Source organism: Phasianus colchicus, chromosome 6 (genome assembly GCF_987193195.1).
Source record: "Phasianus colchicus chromosome 6, bPhaCol1.hap1.1, whole genome shotgun sequence".
NCBI lineage: Eukaryota > Metazoa > Chordata > Aves > Galliformes > Phasianidae > Phasianus > Phasianus colchicus.
The window spans coordinates 30743972-30763680 of NC_143441.1; the positions used below are offsets into that span (position 1 = coordinate 30743972).

Below are 19709 nucleotides of genomic sequence, written 5' to 3' on the forward strand. Positions count from 1 at the left end.
ATTCATTAGCTTTTTATTATCAATAAATTACTCCATGTTTTGCAATTTCACAGGTTTCTGGATAATAGCTCAAGACAGTACAGTATAAGTGTTTTAATAAAGGCATCCCAGATGAGAATTCTTTATTTCCAAAAGGAACTACAGTGGTTTCCCAAAACAGAAGAAATAGAGAAACAATCCTGCTTTGTAAAAGAGAAAGTAAATAGGGGAGGAGATAAGTTGAACCTCCCAGACACCCTGCACCTATTTCCTTCTGCTTCTTGCAACACCCTGCTTCTAACTTGCCCAGTCTGCAGCATCTCAGACATACCCATGGAAGGATAAACTAGAAGCGTGTAAATAAAAGGTAAGGAATAATAAAATATTCTTTAAGAAGTACTGATATCGCTCTTCTCCAGAGATGTGTTTTTGCCACTGAAACAACTGATCTATGCTCTTTCTTTCCTTCCTTCTATTTCTGACCTCAGACGTCTGTTAGAAGTTTATGAACTGATTTTAAATTTTTTGTTTGTTTTGTTTTTTGTTCTTTAATTTAGAAGAGTAATTCAAACGAAGTTTAGATATTGTGCTTTCCTGCTTGAGCAAAATACACTTACTGGACAACTATAGAAAGAAAACTGCAGAAGAGAAGTTACAGTAAGTATATGTATATTGGGATATCTTATGAGGAATTGATGGCTTAGTCTGATACCATTTAATGTTTCTGATGTATTTGTTTTATACATTAAATGATCTATAATCTACTAAAATAAATTCTTTCAGATCTTCTGTTAAATTTTTGCACATGAAAGCTAGCTGTTAGGATATTACGCTGACTTAATCCCAGGGAAAATGTCCTCAAAGAAAGTATTCTGCATCAGTAATATGGTAGAGTGACACTGTGTTAGAAAAGGGTGCCTTTAAAATGCTTTAGTGAGTCAGAATCATTAACTAGCCAGTAACACGAAATCTAGAAACACTGCATCAAAACTAGGAAATGAAGGTATCCCATTCTAGAGCTTTCTTTCATTAGGGGTTATTCCAAACTCTAAAACATAGAGTGACTGTTAAAAAGGACAAAAACCCATTTGCTTCAATGTTAGGAGTGCACTGTGCCTCCATTACCAAGTTTAAGTTTGGTGGAATTCAAAATCATACTTTTATAATTGTAAAGGACCAATGGCTGGACACAACAACACTGCTGGGCTAAATACAGTCTCCGAGCTGGAGAAGTACTTTGGTTTCAGTTTCATTTCTCAGCTTTCAGACACTCTGGGTGGAGTTCCTACTGTATATGATAGCAAGTTTCATTTTGACATAGAAACTGAGTTCATCTTCATCTGGACTCCTAAATTCAATGTCATTTTGAAGAACTAGAAACTAGTTTTCCTTCTTTTCCAGAGAGCAAAGGGGAGAGTCCCTTAAGAGCAAAGACAACTGTAGGTTTCCCCAGCCCGCTTCCTGCTTTTTCTTCTTCTCTGACATTTCATTAGTTAAATCAGGAGACCAAAGCTATGAAAACAATAATATTCCAGCACAAGCTGTAATAAAGCTTTACTACTGCTTCTTATTAAAGTATACAATTTAGGAAATCATATAATAGGTTGAAGAACAAATTTTGCTAGGATGGTAGAAAATAAAATTTCTTTACTGGAAAAGAATCTAAGAAGTCATTGTGTCTTAAGAACAATCCACTACCAACAAGAAAGGTATATGGAGTGGAATATTACCACTAGTGCAATGACTGTAACTGACTGTAATTCCATAAAAAAAGTAAATACTTCAGAAAAAAAACAATAATTTTATAATTGAAAGTATAAAGTAAAATTGGACACTTTTCAGTAAAAACCCAACCCTTCCCTTCCCTTCCTTTCCACAAAGTTTATGCAAAAAGCCCACTTCTACTAAGACCAGAGAACTGTAAGATGCTCTCCTACTTGTCACCCATCTCTACAAATGCTGCTTACCTGCTTGATTTTTTTTGAGAAATCTTATTTGAATGCATAACATACTGAAAAGGTAATATGGAAAAGATCTTCCTTTCATTTGCAATAGCAAGAGTTGAATAATCACAGCAGTTTATTTCTACCTTACTGTCTCTTAGCAGTGTTATTTAGACAAATCAAGTACCTAACCACATCTAGGGATGAAAAAAGGTTGAGTCTCTGTGTGCATTTGATTTTGCTTCTCCACCAAACTGCAAGCTTTATGATAGCCAGTTGTGAGTGTGTTTTATATCGGATGAACTAAATGACTCCAAATTGTGTCCAGTGATGACAAACAGGCATCAGTCGTGATTTTTTATGTAGTGTCAGCTATGGAAGTAGTTTGAAAAGAGGATTCAAATAAAATTGTTCCATTAGAAAAAGTAGTCTCTTAGAAGCAGTTAATGCACTGTATGTGAGCTGACTTCACATTCCCCTGATGTCTTCTAACTGAACTGTTATATTCCATGTGGCATATTACACAAATGAAGAAACTAATGGTGAACAGCAGCTAGGAAATATGAGTTGTTCAGTAAATAGGCTATTATAAATCAGTATTAGTAACATTGTGATTTTTTTTCCTTAAAGAATGGAAAATGCAAACACTGAGAAAAAAGAGAAGTTACATTTATATCAACATATTGAAAAGTGGACAAAAGAAGAAGTCAAACAATTCTTAATTGAAGATGTTAATATTGACCAGAAATATGCAGAAATCTTGTATAGCCAAGATGTAACTGGTTCTACTTTGAAACTGTTGACTAAAGCAGATCTTGTGGATATGAGCATACCTCATGGACCTGCTGTTCAAATCATTCATTTCCTGAAAAAACATGGTATTCTGGCTGAAAGTTCAGATCAGGCTATGGGACAAGAAGGCAGTGAACAGTGTCTTGATGGAAAAGAGGATGGTAAAATTGCAAAGAAGGAGTGCAAGAAATATGGGTCATTGAACTCCAATATATTGCAGGATTCTGAAATGGAGCCTATGGAGAACAAAAGAGAGGTAAAGACAGCTGATGAGAACGTAGCAGAGCAGTCACAATCAAGCAGTCAGCACCCAACCAGAAACATGTGTATGCCGCATCCCTTTGATAATTTCAGGGACGGTACTCGATACACACAGCATAATATTCTTAACATTCCTGAAACAGGGCCGCTCAATCTCATTGATCCAGCACATGAATTCAAATTACTTACCAACACAGAGAATGCTCTAGAAGAGGACGTTAAGATGAAATTCAGCAATGAAGTCTTTAGGTTTGCTTCAGCCTGCATGAATTCTCGCACAAATGGCACTATTCATTTTGGAGTGCGTGACAATCCACATGGGGAAATTGAAGGAATAAAAGTTACCAAGAAAGAAGTCTACATTGACCATTTTAATAAATTTATTGAAAAGTACTTTGTTGGAGAATATGTCAGAACTGCAAAAGCTTGCATTAGAGAGCCCAGATTTGTGGAAGTGTTATTACCAAATGGAACTCCATCAGATATGTTCGTCATTGAAATAGATGTGGTTCCCCAATACTCCATATGTGGTACAAAATACTTCTCTACTAACATATATGATTTTAAAAACAAGGGTTGGAGAAAAGCTGTCTTCATCCGGGATGGAGCTAGTTCTAAAAATATTGAAGCTACAAAAGAATTTAGAACATTTACATGTACTTTGACATCATTAGCAGACTCTCGTAAAAGAGCAGAAGAAGAATATAACTTAAAGCAAAAGAAGACAACACATGAAGGACCAAAGCTAGTCAGTCTGCTCACTGGTAACAGAGACATGCTAGATGATTCTTATTATGACTACTACATTTTGGTAACAAACAAATGCCTTCCAAGTCAAACATCACACTTAGACTTTTTACAGGAAATAAAATGGTTTGCCATCCTTGACTTTGATTTTGAATCAGAAATGAATGGTGTACTTAAGACTTATCAAAAAAATCTAAATGCCAAAATTCACTTCCCATATCATTATGAAAACAAGGTGGGTTCAGTTGCTGAACAAGCTGAAAAGCTGAAACTGCATCAGGAGACCAACTGGATTTTCTGCAATGGTGGATCAGACTTAAAAGGCAATAAAGAACTACCATTAGATCCCACACTGTGGCAACGAGATAGGGCTGCTGAAGTCAGAAAAATGATTTCATTTCTTTCACACAAGGATGTAAAGCAGAGTGGAAAATTTTTAGTAGTGTTTCTTTTGCTTTCCCGAGTGGAAAATCCATTGGATCCCTTTACTGAGACGTTTGTTACATTTTACCAAGAATTAAAGGGACTAGAAGACATGGTCTGCATTTGCATTGGAACAGGTACATACCAGCGGTGGAAAGACCTTCTTCATGCTAGAGGTATTAAAGAGGAAGAACTTTCAAACAAATGTGTTTCTAATTTAACCCTGGAGATGGTAAATGGTACTATCACAAGAGCAAAATCAATGACAAAGTCTTCCAAAAGACTTCTGCCATCTGTTGGTGGTTCTACCACTGTCCTAAAAAAGGAAGAAGATTTTGTAGAAGCATTGGAAATCCTATGTGAAAATGAATGCAAGGACACGGAGATAGAGAAGGATGAAGAACAATTTAAAAAATTTGTGGAAAAGAAGGAAAAAGATTTTTATCGAGGTGGTAAAGTGTCATGGTGGAATTTTTATTTTTCTTCTGAAAATTATACATCAGTTTTTATCAAAAGGGATCGTTACGAAAACCTTGAAAATCTAATTGTGTCTTTCTCAAACTGTGCTAATCAGTCACCTGTAGAAACTGTCAACCTTTACCACCATCCTGGCTGCGGTGGGACAACATTAGCTATGCATATCCTATGGAACCTCCGAAAGCAATTCAGATGTGCCGTTCTGAAAAACAAAACAGGTGACTTTGGAACGCAGCTGACAACTTTAGTCACCTATGGAGCAAACAACAACAGTGGCTATTTACCAGTGTTACTTCTTGTGGATGATTTTGAAGATCAAGAAAACGTCTATCTTCTGCAAAAAGAAATCGAGGAAGCTATAACAGAAAAATGCATTCCATATGTAAATCCTTTAGTGATCATTCTAAACTGTATGAGATCTCAGAATCCTGATGAAAGTTCCACAATCAACCCCTTGAATAGCATTTCTTTGAAACAGGTTCTTTCTGAAAAAGAGCAGAGAGCCTTTGATCAGAAACTAAAGGATATTGAAAAGATGCATAAAAATCCTGACAATTTCTATTCGTTTATGATTATGAAGAAAAACTTTGATCCAAAGTACATAGAAAAAGTGGTAAAAAAAACCTTGCATAACTTGAATATAGACTCTAAACCAGCACAACTTGTTTACTATCTAACACTGTTGAACTCTTACGTAGGAACATCTGCACTTCCAATATCACTGTGTGAAGAATTCTTGAGAATTAAGTCTCGAGAGACTGGCAACAAAGACAGACTGATAGAAAAAATGGGAATTTGTTCTAATATTCTAATGTATGTTCAGATACAGGAAAACACAAGATACCGAGGTCTACGTATTGTTCACCCATTGATAGCATGGGCCTGCCTAACAGAATTTAAGCTAACCTATAACTTGTCTAAAAGTGAAATTATATTGCAGTTATTGAATGAGGATTTATTTTATTTATTTTATGAGTCTTCATTAAAGAAAGACAAACTTATTTGTGACATACAAACCTTGCTGATTACTAGACAGCGCAAAGAACATGGCGATGAGTTAGATACGTTGTTTTCCCCTTTAATTGAAGCCATTCAAATAGAAGAGAAGTCTGTTACGGTGGAATGTGTGTTAAGACAAGCTTCCAATAGATTTAAGGAAAATGCTCTCATTTGCCAAGTCTTAGCAAGACACTTTTACATCAAAGAAAAAAATTTTGACTTAGCTTTACTCTGGGCCAAAGAAGCCAAGCGGCGAGCACCACACAATTCATACATATCAGATACACTAGGTCGAGTCTTTAAAAGTCAGCTAAGGTACCGGATAGACCACAAAATAAAGAGTGCAAGTTTAACAGCTGAGGAACTGGAACATCTGCTAGATCTCGCTCACAGTGCTTCACAAGCTTTCAGACTATCTCAGCAGCAAGCTGAAAATGAAGACAATGTACGTTCCCAGCGTCAAAAGCTTAAAAGAAAGTTTCAAAGTTACAATACTTCTGGTTATCTGGGAGAGATAGAAACTGGTCTTCATATTATTGATGTCCTTATGCTTGTTCCTTTTATCAACAAGGAAGTCTTGCAGTGTAGAGAAAACATGATAAAGCATCTATCAGAAATTAGTGGCTTAAACATAGAGAGTGAAATGTTTGCAGCACTTAAGCGTTATTCCAGCTTTATAAATAATTTGCAATCACATATGAAAAGGGCATTTGATTTTTTTGAAGACTACTTTGTGTTTTTCAAAACACAGATGAATGAAAGAGAAATTACAGAAGCAAACATATACAAGAAGGTTCAAGAATGCTTTACCAAATACACAAAAATATTTTGTGATTGGAACACTGACCAACTGAGAAGTCAACAGTTCTTAAGGTGGCCCTTGACTCAGAAAATAGAAGCATTCAGAAAGATGGTGGAGGCTTCCAAAGCAGACTCGTTTTCTGGACTTTTGGCATACCTTCTCAAAAATGACAGAAATGATGACAGAGAAATAGAAAACATAGTACGTGCATATGCATTTTTGTGTGATGAGAATTCACAAGCAACACTAAAAGAAAAACAGAATTTTATTTTGGCAAATGTTGTTCTGAACTGCATTAATCCTAAATCCACTGAGTTACAGCATTTTAAAAAGCTAAGAATTCAACTTCTAAGTATTCTGGACAGAGTGGAACCAAATTCATACTGTGTAGAGCCTTTCTTTCTTGCCTCCTTGTTGTTCTGGCCTGAAAATAGAAAACAGCTAAATGAAGATTCCAGGAAGATGGAATATTATCTTATGCGCCTAAGTGAATCTTTCAAAAAGCTCTATGGAACTGTGCATCATTCCAAGCAATCTCTGGCTCATTTCTATCTTGCAAAAGGCAGTGGTCTGAACAGATTTGTTCACAAACGAAAGATAGACCAGCTTTTTAGCTCACTTCCAGAACAAAAACTGAATTCCCTCTGGCAGAAAGGAAATATCTGGAAGGAAAAGGCTGTTAATGATCTTTTGCTTCCTTTAGATGGGATAGCTGAGGGTACAGTTATCTATGTGAACTATGGCAGCAATGAACCCTTTAGGATACCAGTACAGCCCGCTCTTTCATGCCTACTGAAAAATGACCCAAACATACAAAGAGTGTCTTTTTACCTCGGTTTTTCTATTGCTGGTCTCCTGGCATACAACATACAAAGTCTATAATTAAAACAATAAGAGCTGCATTTTCATATAAATTATATATATTATATATATACGAATAAACAAATTACAAATATTACAAACAAATATTTAGAAAACAAAAACATAATATTTAGAAAATGTGATGGAATTTAAATGCCATGAATCTTAACAAGCCTGCTTTGTTGGCTTTTTTGCTATTACTTCTAGGGGAGGATGCTTCACCACTATTCTCATACTTTTGTATAATGTAAGAAGAAGGAATATATTCCATAAAACATACACCATGTAACATTTCCTGATGCTCCTTTGTACCTGGTGAAATCTCAACACAAGAGGAATATTATAGCTATTTTATAATATAGTTATTTTAGTTTCAAAGCAGGTGTTTGTAAAGGTGTTGTTGGTTTGTTTTTTTTTTGCTTTTCTCATTATACACGTTTGAATAATGTCATGCATTTGTTTACAAGCCTTTACTAATATCCTTGTGAGATGACAGAAGCACTTTTACTTCCTCAGGGCATTACAAAATCTATGACTGTTAAAGATGCAGCTACTTCCCGCTCCATAGTAAAAACAAACCCGTTTGAAGCCAATTTAAATATATTTTATTCTTTTGTGGTGGGTCTGCTACTGCTTTTTAAAAAATAAAAAGATACATTTTGGACTTTCTTTTCATTACAAAATTTCATTAGTTCCTTCAAGCTCACTTATTGCAAAAAATATTAAATTTAAATACTTTAAATTATCATTGACTGCATTGGCTTCCTCATGTGTGTAAACCTACCTGCTTTGTTTGGACACAATCATCGTTCCAAAAACAATAAAGTATACTGATGTGAAACACCAGAAACATGAAGTTACTGCTACCCAGCAGGGAGGAGGCAGGGTGCAAAATGTAGCATTTTTTCACTATATGCAGTTCATGAAAACTGGAGCAGTTCGATGCAATTAACTTCTTGAGAAAGGTCTGCAGGATAGATCTTTTATCAGCCTGCAGGTTCTCTTTGCACCTTATCTCAGGCAAGGAGGCAAGCAAAAATAAATGACTTCTCAGAAGAAGGCTGGGAAAAATTACTGACAAAAAGAAAAAGAATAAAGTATTATGCCATCCTGCTGTAATGCAACTCTTTCAGTTGCAAATGTGGAAAAGTAGGTTTACTATATAACGCAGACTGCTCCTTAGTCAAAATATATTTATTTTGGCAACTTTCTATTGCAGTAACCATTTCCCTCTGACTGCACACTGTTTTATCATGTATGCATTTTGTTTCTAATGGTATACTTTTATTTCAGGTGGGATGCTATAGGATCAAGTTGAATAGTAATTCATAATTTGTTCTAATTAGTTCTTAGGAGGTCACGGTACAATTTAATATTGTCTATTTACTCTTCCAAATAAAGATTTACAGCAAATAATTTGCCTTGTCTTCTTCAGAGCAACTGGAGACTTCAGTCTTCACCTCAGTCACGTTTCATAAGAATTGCAAGTTTAAGTAATGTTTGAAAAGAGCAGTAGCTGCGGGGCAGCTTAAATGGAGGAGACATGGAAGAGTGACACATGAAAGGGAAAATCACTGGGGCATGGCTGGAGATGCATTGCTGGAAATGAGAGATGCAGGCTGAGGCTGGGACACCTCTGAGGGGCTGAAGCATAACTCAGATAGACATACAGGAAATAAATCAGGAAGAAGGAGAAGTGGAAAAGATGACGAAAATGATAAGAAGGACAAGCAGCAAAAAGAAAACACTACACGCAGATACCAACTTCCTTTGCTTCTATTCACATTTCTAGAAGCACTGGGAAGGACTGAGTATGACACCTCGTGAAGACAAAGCTGGACGCATAAAGAGGTGCTGGACTGAAGTTCAGCCTGAAGAAAAGGAAAAAAATGCATTTCCCAATGATGATCTTTAAGCTCCCTTTCAACACAAACACACAAACAGTTCTAAGTTTGCTTAACTGTCTTTTTGGTTTGTCAACAGTCCTATTTTTAAGTTGGCAATAAATAAAGTTAAATTGCCCAGTTTGAGACTGTTTTGCCTGTAATGTGCCCATTTACTAATAACCCTTTTGTTCTGGCATAGTGGATTACGTGCTAGGCACACTACATGCCTATGTGAGTGTACAAAAGCAGATTTTATTACTTTTATACACCAGTCTGTTTCTTATAAAATTGTATTTTTATCAGTAGTAGCTCATTAATAAATACAGGTATTTGATAACATCCTTAACCGTGCAGTGAGGAAGTATATTTGATAATATATATCATATGCAAAGATCAACAGAATTGCTCTTTACAAGCATTTCCTATTTTCCATTACTTTGTAAGATGGTTTATAACTTTGTTAATCACTACATTTAAAAACTAAACTCTCCCATGCCAAATATCTGCCTCAGATTTATTTTGTATTAATTAAAGTCTAAGAGCTCAGTAGCTTCCAAGATTTAGGTTAAGAAAGAAATATGCTGTAGTGCCCAGGGTAAATAACTCTTCCAGCTTTTTCCAGCATGCTCTGGATTCTTTGGAGGAGTTTAAGACATTTTTTACTCTGACAGGAAAGAAAAGGTGGAGGTGAAGGGAAATACAACGGCATGAATTTGTTTGCAAAGCCCGAAAAGACTGTCATTTATATATGGGCTTATGCAAACTTGGATTTTTATATCCATGCCTATGCAGATGGCAGTCCCAGAAGCTGCAAGTCCGGACTACCACACGCCAAGTCTAAGCTATCAGTGCTGAGGCTACAAACCTGGAGGAAAGAGCTCAACTCAGCATGGCTGTACAGAAGCCAAGGCCAGGCGTGTAAGGACAGTGAGGGACACCCAGGATGCTGTTTAGCTTTCACAAATGGCAATGCTACCTCAGCAGCAATCTCCATTGTGTGGTCCAGCTGCTGGAGGAGCCAAGGCCCCACTGCACCCAAGCTGCCTTGGAGGACTGTGCATTTCTGGAGGAGCCCAGCCTCACTCCTGCCATGGTTGGGACTGCAGGAGAAGAAGTACAAAATGATTCTGTCCTCTCAGTGCAGCCAGCTCCTGCTGATGCCATAGTCCCATCACTAAACAATCACAGGTTTTATTTCAACACAAGCCTGTTTGGCACAAGGCCTTCTACAGGAAAAAAAATAAAATAAAATAAAAAATGTGTGAGACCTAAAAACTTAAGGTTGAAATAAACTAAAATATCTGTGGGACAAGAAAATAAGGGAGAACAAATCCTATTATAAATGAGAGCTGCGCTTACCTACAGCATTAGTGGGCAGAAGGCCTGAGTTAGAGGGCTGAGCGGGCTCCTGCCAGCAGTCGCAGCACATGCAATCGCTACTGGTCCTCGAAGAGAGACGGGCTGGGGGCTTTGGGTGTGTGCGGTGACTGGTTTACAAAAACAAAACAGGAACAGGACACGAACTTTGGGAACAGGACACGAAACGGCAGGCTCGGGGCCGCCGGCGGGCAGCAGGCGGTGCTGTGGCTCTGCGCAGCCCGTGGGACCGCCCGAGAGCGAGGGGAAGCGCGGCTGCCGCCAGCAGGCCGAGGGGAGCCGGGCGGTTCGGTTCCCGCAGCTGTTCCGCAGCAGGGAGCTCTCCTCCGCGTGAGGGCAGCGGGAAGCTGCCGCCCAGACGGGACTGGGGAGCGGCCGCGGGGAGCAGCCTTCAGCTGCAAACGCCGTTGTACCCAGCACAGAGCCACGCCGGGGTGCTTCTGCAGAGCCTGGTCCGGAAGGCAACCAGGGAAATATTGATGCATCCAGAGCGAAAAAAGTTGTGCTTCCTCTCCTGGGGTCCCAGGTGTGGCAGGAGCAGGGCTGGGCTCTGCTAGGGGCCTTGCCCGTGCTGAGGGGTGCCTGCAGCACCGGGAGTCTGTTACTTGGGGTTGATCTGGAAGCACAGCCATCATACAGTGAGGGGAGTGCTGGCCACCACGAGGCCTTACTGCAGGAATTCTGGGGGCTCCGCGCTGCAGAAAGGTTTTTCAGTTTCCTTTTGCCTACTGGAACCACAAGCCTTCAGTTTGTGTAACATGTCACAAGACGACTTCTGACTTCCTCTTCATGCGCATTCGCGTGTTCTTTGCTTTTGCTTAAAAGCACCAGATGAAAAACTTGCTCTTTCCTAAAGGGCTCTACTGGTTCTTGCAGAGCCTGCACTTTGGATGCTGTGTCTGAACAGAGGCTGAGCCAGGCTGTAGTGCTACGTTCTGTGCAGCTATGGCTGCCACGGGAGAGGCCTGGCTTCGCAGCAGGGGTGGAAGAGAAGGCTAGCAAGCTACAGCAGCAAGAAATGCAATAAGAGTTATGAATTAATAATGGTAATAATGAGGAGGAATGAGAAAGAAGGGAAAAAGGAAGACCTATCCTCTTGCTAGTTTCCAACACTCTTCAGTGGTAACACCTGTGTTTTAAGTTTTTTAGCTTAGGAAAATGAGAATAAGAGCACATGCTGACTTTATAAATTCAATCAAAGTGGATTCACTTTGTGTGTGATGAGAAGTGTGTGCTGCAAGGAGACAAAACATGCAAAGATTTACAGAGAATACCTCAGACACTGTCAATAATGCAAATGAATTACCACCTCCTGAGACACTGATGAGTGGAACATGAGATCCCAACAGCTGAGATACTTGGTAAAACTTCCACAGGGATCAGCCTGTGGGAATCTTCAGGATAATGATGATCAGAGTGGCCACAGGGATCATTTGGGAGCTACATGTTGATACATGGATATGCTCTCCCAAAAGGCCAAGAGAGACAAAGAAAAGGCAGGAATGAGAATGTTGTTAAAAGGAGAAACAAAATGAAGTTTTAAAGTCAAGCCTGTTTAAGCTATTTGTAACAAACCTTGCAAGTGTGGTTTCTACGTCAGATCAAGAAAATACAGCTGATATTTGTTGTTAAATTTCTTCAGCCTGCAATCATCATGAAAAGGTAAGTATCATGAGAACCAAAATGAGCACAATAGCAAAGAGAAATACCCTTCTTGAGAATGAAATGAAATGTCAAGAACTTAAGATCTGCAGTGAGCTCATAAGGCAAGTTGAGGGAAGAGATCAGGAAAGGGAAAGTGAAGGGAAAGGAAGAACATCTCATTACCATTGTAATTCACAGGTTTTCTGTGATAAACAGTGTTTTTTTAATATTGAAGTGAACTTGTTTATAACAAACAAATTAAGATGAAACACTTAGTATGCAGTGATCATCTTCAGACTCAAAAAAAATATTTACTGAGTTAAGCTAAGATTTAAGGTAGTTGCTTTTCACTTTGCTACTGTGTTAAGGAAACATTCCTGTCATCTAAGATGACTAGTACATCTTTCAGTGTCAACTGCTGAGGAGTTCACCACTAATTTATAATCTTGAATGAGATAGGCATTTAAAAACTAGGATCTCAAAATAAAATTATGAGTAGATTGCTGAGATGTGTTGGCAAATTTCTGGTCCAATATGAGGTTGATTGTTTTGTTTTTATTTAGTCAAGATCATGTGCAATGCAAGCAGGATATATGATATATATATATATATATATATGTACTTCAAATGGTTATGTCTATGTTGTCTTTCTCAATTAAATCCCAAGAAGTTGTAAAGTTACATCTGCTTAATTCAGTAGTTCAGTGGCTTTGCTAGGCTAGGTTTTTTGTTTGTTTGTTTGTTTTTTTTTTTTTTTTTTTGTTAGCACTAAAGCTAAGATAATTAATGGCCAGAAAAGATAATTAATGGCCAGAATGCTGGATTCCATTCTGGCCTGTAAATCTTCAGCAGAACCAGTGCTGAAGTTTCAATGACAAAATCATTATTGAGAATGATTACTGAGCCAGAGAAAACCATTGATTCATGTTCAGATTTTTTACTGAATTTGCAGATGGTAGGAAGTGAGAAGATTTGGTGGGAGGTCTGTGAGAGACATTGAGATGGGATCTTGCTATAAAATTTTTAGAAAGCTCTGCTTCAGAGAAGCACTGCACTCCAGAACTGCTTTGGGGTTTGGGGAAAAAGAGACTGCAAAACTGTGCAGGAGCAGTGCACTCAAGAACTGTTCAAAGGAAATGAATGCTGTGTTTAAAACAATAATCCCTTTGGCTGATTTACATGTGTTCCAATGGGTAAATTAACTGGTGTTTTTCTCATATGTGACTCAAGTGTTTTCCGTACCTCAGGCCTTTTGTTTTTCAAAGATAACTATCCCAGAAGGAAGGCAGAGATTCTGCATATACGTTGACCCTACCTACTCCTAACAGAAGTGCAGTTGCCTCTTGTGACATGGTATCCAACAAAAAGAAATGGATACACAGTTGAAGACAGTTTGTGACTCTGTAGCATACATCTCTTCAGATATAAAATACTCTAAGCCATGTGATCCCTGTTGTTATGTTCTAGAGGTTTAATATAGCCTTTCTTTTTTTACATGATACTCTGACCTGCTCATGTATTAGTAGCATATAAAACCTGCCTTTGGAGCTGAAACTTACTCAGCCTTGTTGCATATCTTTCATTTTACCTCTATCTTTGTTTTATAAAACTCTCCCTGTGCTGTCTCTTGGAAAGAAATACATCAGACTTGTGTCCCCCAACAGAGCTGTGGTCTCTAAGGAAACATGTACATTAATTAAGGAGAAGGATAATGGGTATGGTTTTGTTTTGTTAACCAGTGCCCTAAGAAACATAATTTCACTTATATAAGGCTTTTACCCTCCTCTCGCTAGCAAATATCAGCGTATTTCTGTTAACTGTCACAGGGGTATGTTCAAAACAATACTTAGGAGATAAAATTTTGTCGTTTGAAATAGCAAGCAAATTGGCACTTGAATGTAATTTCTGTGGTAACTTGGCGCTGCCTTCTCTGGTTACTGGTTGTTGGCCTCCTCCTCAAAATGTTCTAGTATTGAAGCCAACACCCATGGCCACACACTGGGTGTGCTTGGCAGCTGCAGGGCCCAGATGCCAACCACTGGAATGTATTTTATGTACCAGTGTCTCTGCCTGTGGCTTGGCTTCCTGGCCAGCCTTTAGCAAATTCTCTTTACACTCATCTGGCTCCACTGCCCACTGCTGTTGCAGCTGTGGGACTAAAGAAAAAGCAAATTACAGATGAGCTGTCTCACCATTCCAGGAACTGCTTGCATCAGCTTCTAGCAAGATATATACACTGAGCTCTTTTAGCCTGTGAAAGAGATGCCCTTCTTGCCTGTATCCATTCTGTGGGTTGACAGGGGTTGAAATGGCAGCACATCCTTGGTAACCTGACAGACACCACAGAAAGGTATTTCTTGAGGTCAGACATGGAAGCTACAGTCCACTGGACCCCTGAGAGAGGTAAACCTTTGAGAGACTCCAGCTTCTCTATCAGTTGTCTATTGCAAACTCTTTTTAGCTAAGGCTTGAAGAATATAACATGAGCTCTGCACCAGATATTGCAGTTGCAATGGCTTGTGTCATTCAGCAGTTAGTGTGGTGATCAAGGCGTGGATTTATCTCTGCTGTTTCACAGAGATTTTTAGAAAAGAAGAAAGCAAAAGCACCTGGCAAGCAATCTGTCTCATTGTATGGGTGCATTTAACAAGTACAAGTGCACATTTTAATTGATGATGATCAGTTAGTTCAGCATATTACCATATGCTATTTATGGAGTTTCTTTTTGTAATATAATTACTAATGCTTATATATTATGGAGGGCTTCCAATCTTCACTCTTTCACTAGAGTGTTCCATGTGGTTTCCCTTCACCAGTTCCCTCTAGATTTCTGCATTTGACAGGAAAGCTGGCACCTTACTAAAGACACCACACAAAACACTAGAGATGCATTTTGCTACACACCCACAATACAGTAAAAGTAATTGACATAGCTGAAGTTACATGCATCTAACTCTGCTGAAGAAGCATATCTAGAAACTGTTAAGAAGCCATGATAAGAAAATATTGATGTATCAGATACTGAGAAGCACACTAAAATGAGATTGTTTTGCAACAATTGATTAAATTCATTTTAAGTGTGCAGAACACTCCAGGGGCTGATTTTAAATCCCTTGCTTGCTGTACAATCAATAAGTGTACAGAGGTGTAAAATCAATTGACGTACAGAGTTTTAGGCTAAGTAAGATTATTGCAACAGGAAGATAATAAATGGAAAATGCCTACCGATGTTGTAGGCTTGCAATATTCTCCAACTAGAACTACTCATGGAGACTCAAAGGTTTAGCTGAAGCACTGTGTAGATCTGTGGATCCTTACCTCTGTCTCCCAGCACTCACTGTGTAGCTGGACCCTTGTGTGTCCTGAGATAGGTGTCAATGGATGTGAGGTTGCCTATCCAGAGGCTTATTTTGTTCATAGCCTCACTCACTTTCGTTTGGCATTGTTGGCTCTCATTATGAATCAGGGCAGACTCAAAAGAGGGAATGCACACAAAAAAAAAGAGACTGAGAAATACAATTAAATTTCTCTGTCCATGTGTTCCCATGTACTAAAATTTGAATTAATTATCTCCCGATATTATAATGTTTGACCATTCCTAATCTTTGCACAGGTTTTCCAGTGCACATTTCTGTAAGGCTTTTTTTGAATAATATTAAAATATGAAATTCTGCAGTACATTAAGTCACTCTGAGAAAAGCGTTGATAACTATACTGTAAACATTTGGATGCCCCATAGGGCCAATTACATCTCCTTAACCTCACTGTTAGGGTCACATGAGGACAAAAACAATATGGCAGATATATTTTTACTATTGCTTTCTGACTAATCCTTAATAGGGCAGAGAAAAATTTCTGTGCAGAGGGGGAATAAAAGTTTCAATGTGGTTTAGTTAGTGAGAAGGGGAAACAAAGGTGACATAGAGAAGATGATAGTGTAGGAAAAGCCATTTATTAGCTATATTTTACTTTTTATATCCCAAAGAATATATCCAGTGAAATTAATATTAGAGAATGAGTATCAGTGAGAGTGATGTCAGCTATGCAATGAATGTCTGAAGTATGCTATTGGAATGCCCACTGAGACAGATATCTTTGCAGTGTTATTTTTTTATGAAGTGGTTTGCATCATATGAAAGCTTCCTATGAACTTGACCAAGAGATTATCTGAGATTCCCACCCTCAGGTTTTAAGAACCATATAAGCTTGCCATGGGATGCACTCATCTGAATGGCTGGTTGTGACAAAACTCTAAACAATGAGCGTTGTCTTTCTATAGAATTTGATTTTCATTATAAATATGCCACCAGTGTTCTTAACCAGTTTATCAAAATTTATGTAATTTCTTCTCATTCTTTTAAATGCCTGAAAAGGAAAAATGGAGGTCTATATAAATATAAGCTTCTTTTCATAGAATTGAAATTAATTCGATATAATTGACTCTTGGAGGCATTAAGACTGCTTGCAGCCCATGCTAATCATTTTTTCTTCTGACAGAAAGCAAGGATAAAATAAACAAAAAGCCCAACAAAGCACATTACAGTCTCAAGGAATTTTGTTCAATGCCCTCCCAATGTCAGAAGAGTCAAACTTTTCATTGTATGAGCTTGTCGTGGTTTGACAGCTACAGGTTCCTTCTCGCTTTGATAATTCAGCCATTTGTTGAGTCTAATTTCATCTTTATGTGCATAAATGCAACCAATTTTCATGTTTCAACAGGTGGTATCTAGGCATCCATGCCATCATGCTTTCTGTGAGTAGGAAGCCTGCTTCTTTGCTGCAGAATAATTTCAGTGCTCGCTATGTGAATTCCTGACAATCATGCAAAGTGGAGGTGTAGACTTCTAAAGCAGTTTTAACAGCAGAGTGTTTCAACCCATTTAAAATGGCTATTGTCCATTTTCAGTACCCTTTTTAACACTTCGCTGCTTATTGTTTTGTTTCATTTCAGTTGTGTGAAGTAGTCCTTCAATTCACACACTTGAAATAATCATAGCAGTGGGGAATTGCAGAATTGAGACTCCAGAGTCTCCCTGCACTAGTTTTACCTCTGTGTGGTTTCATTACTTCAGTGGAAGTAATTCTGAATTCATGACAGCTACGTTAATTTGAATAAGTAAGACTAGAAAAAAAACAGACAGCGTGGTTCAAGTGTGTACAGCTGTTTTTCAGGTGTGAGAAAAGAGTCCTCTTCATGTTCTGAATGCAGCTAAGCTCATAGTAGATGCATACCTATTTTTCATACCAGTTAAGGAGGCGTTCACTGCCAGTCAAATTTGAAGGTGAACTGTTCATTTTTTTTTTACTCTGAATGAACATAAAGGATCCCAGGTCACCTTCTATTGAAGTAAAATTTGCATGAGATCCCTGGTCAGATTTTTCTTCCCTACTAAACAGCAGTGCTATCTGTTAGCGATTGTATAGATGTGCAATGTAGATGCATATGTTCACAGATATTGAATATATGATTTACCTACATACATAGTTTGTCAAGATATGGGTCAGTACAGTATATACACACGTACCTTCACTGATGTGTGTGTACAAAATCTAGATGCTCTTAGTAAGCAAGGATAAAACATATTCTATAAATTGTGTAAAGAAGGGATGGTACTGCATAGAGAATATGAGATATGTTGGACTTCCAGCACAGTCATTTGCAGTAGAACAGCTTGCATCTGTCTCCTGTTTCTCAGAGGCAGTGATTACAGTGGAAGTAAATCTTCTGACAAGTCTCAAAAGATTTTGTTCCCATTTTTCCCTGCCTCAGCTCCACTCATTTTTCTTCAGACTACATAGGCAAGATATTACTTTTCCCTTGACATTGTCATTTTATCCAATCCAGCCCCAAATCTTTACTAGTTCAGCATCTCCTCTGTCTCTCTCACCATGGAACTTTCTGCTGAACATGCATGTGTGTGCCCACGTACAGCAGTCTGAAGCATTCCTTTGTCATGTTACTGAATCTTCGAGGTAAAATGACTTAGAAAGAAGGGGCCTCATCTGAGTGCAGGCTCTTGCAGCCAACACGCTGTTTGCCCACGTTTTTCTTCCTTCATGGTAGAACACTGCATAGCCATTGATGTTTGTGTTTACTGGAGTTTGCATCTCGGGAAATAGTTCAAAACAGAATGCAGCGGATATCAATGTGTCTGCAAAAAGAACAACATGGAGAAGTTAAATAGTTAATTTTTAGTAGACACAAATCACATTTCCATCAAGTGCAAGCAGTCAGCTGTTATTGTAGGTCACTAAGATACAATGAATTATTTTCTGCAGTTCGTGGAAAACATTAGGCAGCTGTAATAAAGTCAATGGTATTTCCTTCCTTAGTGAAACATTACTTCAGCAAATCCCCCTGTTTTGTTAAAACACCATTTCATGCTTGATAAAATTTCATTAACTTCTTTTATACTTTTTTATTTCTTTTGTTGACTTCTACAGATAGTGAAAACACTGAGTGAAAAACATCAGAAATGGCTTTTCATGTTTAGGTGGATGATGACTGATGCTTAAACTTAAAGACTCCGTAAGCAGAAGGGGGAAGGGAGCACTTCAGTGGCCTTTATATAACATAGATATTCAGTCCAGGAAACATACCACAACATAAATATCTTTTTAAGACATTAAAACACAGCTTAAACAAAAGCTAGAGTATTTCATCTACAGCTCACCACATTTGTTTTGGCTTATGTGCTTATCTGTAATTATATACATTAACATAAAATGTTTCTGTTTTTAAAGTTTGTCTTGCTTTATAAATAGATATTTAAATCCTATACAGAGTATCTCTAATAAATTTCTTTATGTCAGACAGTATTACATCCTTTACTATTGTTTTCTTGTAAGATCCAATGAGAAAGAAGAATCTAAGGGTTCCTGTGAGTTCTGGACTGAGAGAAGTTTTCTGTCAGGACACTAATCTGTGATGAATCTCTCAGAACAGTGCGAAGGGAAGAACAATAGATGTTGACTGTACATATGCAAAAACTGGTCAGCCAGCTGGCCGTTCATTATCGGGGTAACACATTTACTTTCTGCAATAACAGCAGCCTCAGTGTTTCAAAAATATGCACAGTCCTATTGGCTCACAAACAGTAGCAGCTGGACCTCGAGTTAGGTACCCACACTTTAGTAAGTACACTAACATTGCAGCAGAGGAATGAGAAAAATGTAGGAATTAGTAAGGGCTAGAGGGGAAGGTTTGAATGGGAGGTTACAGCATTTTCAGTAACTGGATGAGGGTATGACTTGGATGAAACCAGCAAAGACTTTCGTAAATGTTGCATTAACTATTGGCAGCTTACTCATTTTAATACTGTTAGCACTGTATTATTAGGGTGCAGTTTCTTCCCCCCAAGAATTTCAAGCCACTTTAACTACTCCTGATATGTATCCAGATGAATGCAAGTCTGGAAATGATAGATATTGCAGAAAAATTTCCTGAAAATTCAGGAAACTCTGGAGAGCTAGTGATGATTTGCACAGGTTTTTTAAAGCTCATATTGCTAGAGCTAA

General features: G+C 38.1%; 2 protein-coding genes across 2 annotated transcripts; one reads left to right on the plus strand and one right to left on the minus strand.

Annotated features, from left to right (window-relative positions):
* Nucleotides 1–218: 218 nt before the first annotated feature.
* SAMD9L (sterile alpha motif domain containing 9 like) lies at nucleotides 219–9314 on the plus strand. The gene is made up of 3 exons (XM_031614386.2): nucleotides 219–346; nucleotides 537–636; nucleotides 2553–9314. The coding sequence occupies exon 3, from the start codon at nucleotides 2554–2556 to the stop codon at nucleotides 7303–7305; it is 4752 nt and encodes a 1583-aa protein (XP_031470246.2). The 5' UTR covers nucleotides 219–346; nucleotides 537–636; nucleotide 2553; the 3' UTR covers nucleotides 7306–9314.
* Nucleotides 9065–15647, minus strand: LOC116243223 (uncharacterized). The gene is made up of 3 exons (XM_090142137.1): nucleotides 15622–15647; nucleotides 10534–11289; nucleotides 9065–9155 (listed from the first exon to the last, which is right to left on the minus strand). The coding sequence occupies exons 1-3, from the start codon at nucleotides 15645–15647 to the stop codon at nucleotides 9065–9067; spliced, it is 873 nt and encodes a 290-aa protein (XP_089998263.1).
* Between the last annotated feature and the right edge of the window lie 4062 nt (nucleotides 15648–19709).

What these genes read in the sequence shown, in the direction of transcription:
- SAMD9L (XM_031614386.2), top strand. Translation starts at nt 2,554, where the DNA reads ATGGAAAATGCAAACACTGAGAAAAAAGAGAAGTTACATTTATATCAA.
- LOC116243223 (XM_090142137.1), bottom strand. Translation starts at nt 15,647, where the DNA reads ATGAGAGCCAACAATGCCAAACGAAA. An exon ending in GCCAACAATGCCAAACGAAA is followed by an intron (nt 11,290 to 15,621) that starts GTGAGTGAGGCT and finishes CACAAACTGAAG; the next exon opens with GCTTGTGGTTCCAGTAGGCA. An exon ending in GCCTTCTGCCCACTAATGCT is followed by an intron (nt 9,156 to 10,533) that starts GTAGGTAAGCGC and finishes CCTTTTCTTCAG; the next exon opens with GCTGAACTTCAGTCCAGCAC.